The following is a 9,677-nucleotide window of genomic DNA, read 5'->3' as shown; positions in this document are numbered from 1 at the left end:
TTTGTTTTCATAATTATCAGTACTGAGAGAAACACTTCATCGGCGTGTCTGATGCACATGAATCAGCCAACATGTTTTTTCTCACCTGCACTTATATTGTGCTTATTCGCTAAACTATCCCGGTAACTGGTGGTGATTAAATTTCCCTGCACAGTAAAACGGGGAGAAGGCACGAACGGTATTTTATATGTTTGTAAGTGCTGATTTCTGGTAGGAAAAACTCGAGTTGGCACTTTCCGAGCTTCGGTGATTTCTGGAGGGAAGGTTTATTCCTGCATCATCACAGATTTCTAGTCATTAAATTTCGAGATTCCTGGATCACAATGTATTGTTGTATTACTGCTGGCGAGAAGATTCGTGGGTCATCCTCTTTGTCTTGCCTTTATCCGGCGGAAAGTTTCCTGGGTCATTATTTCCGGCGTGAAAGTCGAGGGGGATTCTCGCTGATTTATTGATGGTTTGTTAATGAGGAATTCTCAAAATAAATTTGAGTTACGGTCTTCAAATTGTGGACAAAATTACCTTCAACTTATAAAGAGATTTTGCTATCTTCATATACAGTATGTTATCTCCTCTCCAAACACGAACCAAAAAATGTACGGATCCTTGATGAATCAGTTTGGGGGGTTGGCTGAAGGCCAGTGTTTAGAGTCATATCCGCTTCCTCTTGTATTATTGTTCATTAAGCTATTTACACCAATTTTATTAAAAAAAATTATTTTGTTAATGTTATTACTATTTAATACATATTATTTGTATTATTGGTGGATTTACTTCTCTATTCAAAGGTATATCTTGCTTATGCCCAATATGCCATGTGTATCAATTTTGTTTATGATACAGATAGGTTATTAAACAAAGAAAATGACAGTCACCACTGAGAGGGAGTACGTGACGGCTCACACGGACATTTTCATGAGGGTAAGTTTCTCCAAGTGTTAAATCGTATTCTAGCAATCCCAGACAAAAACGACTTGTTGTGGTCTAACAGTAGATTACGTGCCTGAAGAGTTGTTGAAGCTGTTATACATTACAACACCTGGCACACGTTCATAACTCGCCATCTCAGTTCTCAGAGGATGATATAAGGATAGGTACAATAGTCACACCTTATATTTTATTTCAACAATTAAATCTTGAATAACAGGTTTCTTGCTCTAAGTCTTATATAAATTACAGTCTTCAATTGTTATGTATGTACAGTCACCCAAAAAAGTCCTGTCGCGAACCACGATTCAGACTCGTGAACCCGAAGCAGTAGACACTGATACATTATTGTCCATAAATGCTTCGGATTCAAGAGTCTGAATCTCGGGGTTCATGGTTCGCGACAGGACTTTATTGGGTGACTGTACTTATCCCCTTGTGTACGGAGGTCTGTTGTTGAGTAAAATCATATGGCGTTAACCAAAATAAAATGTTGAAAGTGGCGTCCCGTAGTGAAGGCTGGTTGTTGCTGTTAAAATGTTATTACAGTACTGCGCTTCAACAACTCTAGGTGAAGGGGTTAAAAACCATAGTAGCTGTAGAACGGACACACATTAATAAATAAATTGAAGAGAGTATAGTATCTTTCCTAGTTTTTAATAGTTAAGGGCTGAAACTGTCCTGGTGTTTCAAGACTTTTAATTCTTAAATAACATTAATACTTCATAATAAATTATTTTTTTAATTAATTTTATATAATTTTTAAACATAAAAACTATCTAGTAAGTGATCAGTCATGATAAATCTTCCACGAAAAACACGTGAATTATACTTTACAAAATTCGGATCACGTGATGATTGGGTTATTAGGCTCCCCAGCTTATTTTAACTGATGGTTAAACACTCCCAACGTTATCGGGGGAGGATTACGTTAAGTCATATTAGGTTAGCGTGGTAAATCAGGCGAGATAAACTGGGGTGCCTAATCTTTACGTGATACAAAAATTATTCAAAGCGTAGCAACTAGACGAATGAATAATAGCAGGAGTGTATACAGTACAGTATATCAATTTCAACAACAAAGACATCGATAAAATATCTTCTTGGAATAAAAATCACAATAGATGTAAAAACTTCCACCAGTTAATAATAGATTAATATATCAAATTTAACTTAGATGTTTACAAACACTTGAAATATTCTATCATAAATAACAAATAGTTGCTAGATATAACGGTTATTCCCAACTACAGATACTGAGGAGAATACCATCCATATTCCAGCTGGTTCTTTCATGATGACAATGGAATGGCATACTCTCTCCCTAGCTCTTTATCTATCCATCTAAATATATCTCTTTATCTATCCATCAAAATATATCTCTTTATCTATCCATCAAAATATATCTCTTTATCTATCAATCAAAATATATCTCTTTATCTATCCATCAAAATATATATATCTTTCTCATTATCTATCCATCCATCCACCCATCTATCCATTTGTTAATTTATATATCTGCTTGTGTCTCTTTATCTATCTTTCTCTTATCCATTCAATCACCTATCTATAAGCAGAGAAAGAGAGGGATAGAGAGGATAGAGTATCGTTCAGTACCCCATAAACTTCGGATACTGTGAGGCTCTGGCCACTAGCACTTTGTCTCCGACTCGGATGGTGCCAGTTACGTCGATACCGAAGTTAGCACCGAATATAACCTTATCGGGCCACGCCTTAACCATCACGGGCGGCTCAGTAATTTTCCGATACCTGTCAGGAAAGTAAACATGTGATATTTAATTTTGTCTGTAGGAACTTGTGTAACACCTGTCATGGGAAGTAAAACTGTGGCACCTATCTTTGTCTCACTTCCCCCCTCCTTACTCCTCCCACCTGGCTCTTCTCTTTCCCCTACCCACGGCTCTCTCCTCTCCCTCCCTTGACTTCCCCCTTCCCGTTCTCCTGGTTCTTCCCCCTCCCCTGTTCTTCCTCGTGGATCTCCCCTCTCCTTCCCCAAGCACTCCCCTTATTCTTCCCCTCTCCCTCTGACTCGCCCCTCCTCCTCTGGCTCTCCCCTCACCCCTTCCGCTTTTCCGTGACCCCCTGTTCCCCTTCCCCTCCCAGACCCCTCTTCCCCCAACACTCACGTTCGGAGGGTACGGAGAGGTTCCGACTTCGGGTGTAAGTCTCCTGTAGAAGGGTTCATCGTCATCCTCATACACCTAGAGTAAAAAACTACAATAATACCTGTAGTAGTAATAATAATAATAATAATAATAATAATAATAATAATAATAATAATATCCCGTCTATGGTTTTGGGCACGATAAAAACATTAACATGGAATCTCTTCATCTCATAGCCAAAATGGCGTTGAAACTGCATTAAGCCTCTATGCTACTGTAAGTTAGCGTCGCTCTTTGAAGTTGCAGAAGTGAAGACGGTCAAGTGCAGTTGGCTGTATTCGCACTGCCTCCAAAACATGCCACCAAGCTTATGACACTCAACTATCACGATCACCTACTACTACTACTACTACTACTTTTTTTTTTTTAAACGTGGCCTCCAGCCTCCCCCAATAGCCACACCTTCGCCACCATTTATTTACCTTAATATTAAATATCCTAATACATAAGAAACTATCCTATCTGTGTTAAATTAGTTGAGCCGCAGATCCATGCGGCATTCGGTGACTGTAGCCTCATAGTCGATATCTGCAGCAGTTGTCGGAGTAGGGGCAGAAGCTCTCGTTCCCCTGAGGCAGAGCAAAGCCGACCGAAGGAGAGAGAAGGACAGTCGACATCTCATCCAGGCTGTGACATAACTTCTGGGCTGCTGCTTCTGTTCGGAGATCAGCTCCGCGAGTCTGGCGTAGAAACATCTTGCACTTGGGCCCATCCCACCAGAGGTTGTGAACACTAGAGGAGTGAAGCTGCCTTGATCAACATTTTGAATTCTCTCCCCATATGCCCTTCTCTTGTCGTTCTCGTTCCTCCTATGCGCAGCATCGAGAGCTAGGTTACGGTGACAAACGGCCATGGGATCAAAAATCCTGATGTCGAAGAAAGCTCGCTGTCCCCGCGTCCAGAATCCTCGAGCACTGACGTCCACACGGGCTTCGTTAGATGTGTTTGAAGTCCTGTGTTGGAGGATCTCGCCATCCAGTGGAAGGAGGGTCGGTTCTACCATGACGTCCCGGCAGATTTCCTTCAACATATTTGCTGTGAGATCCCTTACCTCGTCATGCCTCATGCATATGAAGCCCCCCTTCTTGCAAACCATGGCGTGATCACCATCATAGGAATAGCCACACACGCATTGGGAGGGCAAACCATCTACTGGCCAACCGTACCTTAGAGCAATGGCATCTGTAAATTCTTGTTTGTTAAGGCTGAAACCATTTGCCCTTATCGGTAATGTAGTTAACCAGTTCGAGGCGCCCACCTCCTGCGCTATAGCTACTTTTTTTGTCAAATTTTCTGGAACCAGCAGCAATAGTTGCTGCAACATGTCATTTTGGCAGTGCTGCCGATCTGTTGTAATGGACCTACGGATCTTATTAACTTCGCTGGTGTCCACTTCCCCTGTTGCATTCTGGGCTATTATGTGGTCAGTGAGGGCTGCCGTGAGCTTAAGTGAATTTTGATGTTCAGAGTCAGCAATCTCCTCTGGATTAGTTAGTCCCATCCCTCCCAGTCTTGGTGGAAGTGCAAGAAGTGTTCTTTCTTCTAGAGTTGAGTCGTGGTGTTTCACTAGTTTGGGAATGAACTTGACACTGATTGCTTCTTCCAAAGGGTGGAGGAGGGGTCGGATCTCAGGGATGGTACGCATCAGGTAGTTCCAACGATGCTTGACTCCATGTGTGAATGCTGCAAAGGCCGCATGTGGCTCTGTGTTTGCAATCTCCGATAGAGCATAGACTTCGCTAACCCACTCATTCACCTTTCCCCCTACGTACTGGGTCTTGAAGTCCGTAGTGCCAATTACTGCGCCTAGATGTCTTTGGCCGTCCTTAGTAATTTTGACCTCACTTTCGCCGAAAACCTCCAAAGCCCGATCATAATGATCTGGCTTCACGATGAGGAAGGATTTGCTGGCGTTAGGGTGGTACCCTATTTGTGGACCTCGCGATGTTACCAGGTCCCACCACTTTTTGATGTCCTCCACTTTTCCTGCTCCTGTGAGGTCATCAGCATATGCCACTTGTTTGACTACTACTACTACTACTACTACTACTACCAATAAGACCTTTACCTCTGACAGGGTTTAAGCTTCCTGAAGATCGTTTGGCCAATTTTGACGAAGGCCCAGTCGTCTTCGTCGTGAGGGGCGGTTCCGACGATCTCAATGTTAGGGCGAATCTGGGTCATGGTGATGGGGGTATCGAGGCACTTGTTGAGGTTTTCCAGTGAGGCTGTTGTGGTCATCATGTAGGCAGTGTTGTTGGCGAAGTACACCTAAAGGAAGATATGTTAAATGTTTACGGATCATTACACATGTTGAAATGACACTAATTTATGGGCCCATAAATACACACACACACACACACACACACACACAGACACACACACACACACACATATATTCCCCTTCTTTCTCTTTTCCTTTCGTCGTTCTTTCTCTCTCTACTCCGAATAAATATTGATTGATAAGACAAAAATCTCTCTCACCAGCTGATTACTGTCAACAAATCACCTGTCTCAGCTGATTACTGTCAACAAATCTCTCTCTTTCTCAGCTGATTACTGTCAACAAATCTCTCTCTTTCTCAGCTGATTACTGTCAACAAATCACCTTTCTCAGCTGATTACTGTCAACAAATCACTTTTCTCAGCTGATTACTGTCAACAAATCTCTCTCTTTCTCAGCTGATTACTGTCAACAAATCTCTCTCTTTCTCAGCTGATTCGTGTCACTGAGTTATATTTTCAAGTACAACTCACCTTGTCTGTCTTCCTGAACTGTTTGAACTTGAACTTCTCCGCATTAAGGGCCTCCCTCTCCTCTGCCACATTCCCCTTATACAGGAGTCGAACCTTCATCTGCCCCTCGTTGATCATTTTAGTGAGCCACTCAGCCACCTCGTCCCCACAGTCCACGCCTTGCACTGGCTGACCCATTATTCTACAGGAAAATGAAATGATCACTTGAAGACTAAACCACCCTAGTGGTAAACCTAATCTAACTCTCCAGGTAGCGTTAGGATGGTTAATCATATTCATCAGGTGAAATAAATTTGGGGGGATAATCTTTAGGTGATCGAAGACAGAATGGGTGTCAATAACATCCCATGAACGCCAACACTCACTTGGTACGGATAATACGTCTCTCCTTGGTAATCTCCTCGAGGTCGACCGTGATTGGAGTGTGACCTTCAGCTTCCAAGGTAGCTACGTGACCCTCTATCTTTGTCATCACCCTCCGGAGTCGCCCTGAGGGTCGACCAGGCAACAGGGTTCCCTCAGCTGTCACTGCCATTAACACCCTGGTGGTCGAAGTTAGCTGATCAACTGGTTAATGTAAACAAAGTCTGGATCAGCTGATGAATATAAACAAAAGTCCGAACCAGCTGATTAATGAAACAAAAGTCTGGATCAACGAAAGATGGAGCAACCTTGAGTTATGACAACAAACATTTTCCTCCTGTGTCTGTCAGTAACAAATACTAAGTGTAAGTTTGAGCCACGTAAACCTCCGCTGGTCACAAATGGTCCAAGTCCAAAACTGAGGAAGATGGGCTAAACATGACCTAGGAACTGACCTGTCCTGGAGAGTGTGGTGAGCCAAGCCATGAGTGGTGGCTTGAGCCTCTTTCACAGACACACCTCGACCTGATTTAAGTGGGAAGATGCTTAACTGGTACACCTCACCCACCTCCTCCCACCTGCACAGAAAAAACGGAAATATAGTCAAAGAAAACGTAGCATGATACTATATCCTAGGCTCATTATTATGTAGTCCCCTCCACTAGTGCATCTACAAGGGCTCGTCAGATTTTGTGCAGTGTGGCAACGCTGTGTTTGTTTATATTCGACAGAATGAACCTCGTAATAGTAAACATATTATGGAATCAAATTAAAACAATATTGAAACAAATATCTCAAAGATAATGATTTGTGGAATTTTTATGAAGAGCCCCTGTAAACGGACGAGTGAAGACTGAAGGGGACTGTACACAATAAGGGGTATGGGGGATTAAAGGGATGGTGAACACACTGAACCCACACAAGGACATGTTGAGGCCACATGCATTTCTTAGGCCAAGTACAGTACTTCATCCCATTGGCTTGTGATTCAAACTCTCAAATAACCTTATTCTAATACCACTGAACTCACTTGTCCGGAAGTCTCGTTGATGTATAGTATTTCCACGCCCACCATCCTGTGAGTGCTGTCACGCCCACGCCTACACCCACGCCCACGCTAGTCTTCTTGTCCAACATCCTGAAAAACAAGCATTTAAGATCAAAGTTCTTTGTGTTTGACATAATGTAAAAGGTCACTTAACTGATCATCCAAATGTTATCGGGTATATAATTTTTACCTACAACAAAATATCAAGCTGTATTAAGTTGACAAAATATGTGACTATAGGATGTGATTTAAATTCCTTCGTGTTGTAAACAGTCTGATTGTGGAGAGATAACTGTTATCTGCTAAACACTCACTGATGTACACCAGACTTGACCTCGAGTTGCGGTTTTGTGTTCAGAATAATCTGAAATTGTCTTTACCTGACAACAGTAAAATCCAACCAAGGATATTCTCAACTGGATTTCACGATATCGGAAAACATCTAGAAAAGGATCAGCTATTAGTTTGAGTTGAGTAAATGAAATTGGGAAGCTTGGGGCAGTCAATGGATTTACAATAAGAGACTGCATATGGGGAATCCTTCATCCAGTACATGGGCAGATTAATATTGAATGGAAAGATGTTATTTATTACATTACTACAGGATAATAATTCAAATGACTAGGGTAAACAAAATAACGAAGAGAAAATAAGGTGACCTGCTTACCTGCCGTACAGTTGGTGACCCAACACACACTGACCACATAATCTCTAACTTAACATGTACAGCAATTGGGCGAGTGCCAGATTCTCTCCTTCAGTTACCAGTTTATTGTTAAATGTTTGTGATTTATTTGATAATAGCTCTTTAGCAGGATGTCTCGACTGTCATAGGTAGTGTCGTATAGACTACTTTCAGTATGTTCGTATTGGAAAGTGATACCTGGTTAACAGGTTGAACGCCAAAATTCAAAATTAAAAGAACAGTAAGCATCATAACTGACACGGAGTTGCGTGATGCAGCACAACAGCTAGCACACCACCAGGAATTTCTTACTCACTCGTGGTCAAAATCGTTCTTTTCACTGTCACGAGTCGATAGTCAACAGAAGCGAACGCAAACTCACCAAACGTCTCCACAAACTAATATCCTTTCTAAATCAATACAGCATCTTGATAGCCGCAATTAGCAAGGTATTCTTGTTCTTATACCTGTATATTCAGGTGTTATTAATGACTAGGCTTCTTGGTTAAACTGAATAAAGAAATAATACCAAGGGAATGACATACAATACACTGACTGCCCTTGATGACTCAATGCTGTAAAAAAAATATTTTAGCATTGAAATCTATAAAACAATGATAGTGTAGTGGAATTCTCCCCTACAAACGCTGTTTGTCGCTGTCTAGCCGACCTCACCAATTCCCCAGTGTATGCCTCGTGGTCTAGGTCAACCAGCGCCGCCATACACCACGGAGCGGGGGTCAACTGCTAAGCCACGCCTACCCCCGCTATTTAAGACCTGACCTCGTGGTGATCTCTCTCTCTACCTACAGCCACAGCCAGCAACACCTCCTCCTCTGCCGCTGCCTGGCGGCCCTCCCTCCTCCGCCTGCCTGGCGGTCCTCTCTCCCGCTGGCGAGCATGGCGACCCACAAGCTGTCCTTCTCTGAGCGTCCTCACCAACCAGCTCTCTCTACATCACGCTTGTAACCATGCTGCCTTCCCAGCACCAAGCTGCATTGTACATCCAATACAACATGTATATAGAGAGCACATTGTGAGTTTCCTTTCTCCATTCCATCCTGAGTGTGAACCAAACATCTCATACCCCACAATAGAAATATGAGGTGGTGCTGAGTTATATCTCACTTATACTGATAACTATACTTACATTATCATTATTCCTGAGACATATTTCCACTAGAATTCAGATTTAAAACATTTATTCACAAATAATAATAAATTTCAAATAAGATATATCGTTAGAAATTGTTGTGGTCGTATTTTAGCACTTCAATTGACTATTTACCTAAATGCCTTAATGGTTGAATAAAAACTATACACCAAATGAACAACAAATGTAAGTACCGGACGCAATCTTAATTATAAACTGTGTAGAAATTAATTTGTATTGAAAAAACTTTGCCGGTGAAACTTTTATACATATCAATAACAACAAGAATAAGTTAAGGTATACAAACTTTCCCACAGCAAGACCTCGGCACATCACCTTGACAACTCGCCTTCTGCGTTTGTGTTTGAGTGTTTACATTTTTTTATCTCAGCTAGGATGACGTTATTTTGTGATGCTAGGAAGCTACAATAACCTTAGCAGGCAAGGAAAACCGTATATTGTATGTTGATCTTGATGCCAAAGAGAAGAAAACTACAGTTGATAGTGACAATACTGTACTGTACCACGTGGGACGCCTTCACAGCCTAGGTACATTAA

The 9,677-nt window shown here is 41.9% G+C and overlaps 1 protein-coding gene across 1 annotated transcript; it reads right to left on the bottom strand.

The window, feature by feature from the left end:
- Positions 1-1,100: 1,100 nt before the first annotated feature.
- Positions 1,101-8,020, bottom strand: LOC121875109 (mitochondrial amidoxime-reducing component 1-like). Its single transcript, XM_042379472.1, has 8 exons — positions 7,949-8,020; positions 7,264-7,371; positions 6,689-6,811; positions 6,236-6,412; positions 5,871-6,051; positions 5,182-5,384; positions 3,075-3,149; positions 1,101-2,697 (listed from the first exon to the last, which is right to left on the bottom strand). The coding sequence occupies exons 2-8, from the start codon at positions 7,368-7,370 to the stop codon at positions 2,538-2,540; spliced, it is 1,026 nt and encodes a 341-aa protein (XP_042235406.1). The 5' UTR covers position 7,371; positions 7,949-8,020; the 3' UTR covers positions 1,101-2,537.
- Positions 8,021-9,677: the final 1,657 nt, after the last annotated feature.

This window comes from Homarus americanus, unplaced genomic scaffold (assembly GCF_018991925.1).
Source record: "Homarus americanus isolate GMGI-L3 unplaced genomic scaffold, GMGI_Hamer_2.0 scaffold36970, whole genome shotgun sequence".
Lineage (NCBI taxonomy): Eukaryota > Metazoa > Arthropoda > Malacostraca > Decapoda > Nephropidae > Homarus > Homarus americanus.
This window is presented reverse-complemented; position numbering and strand designations above follow the sequence as displayed.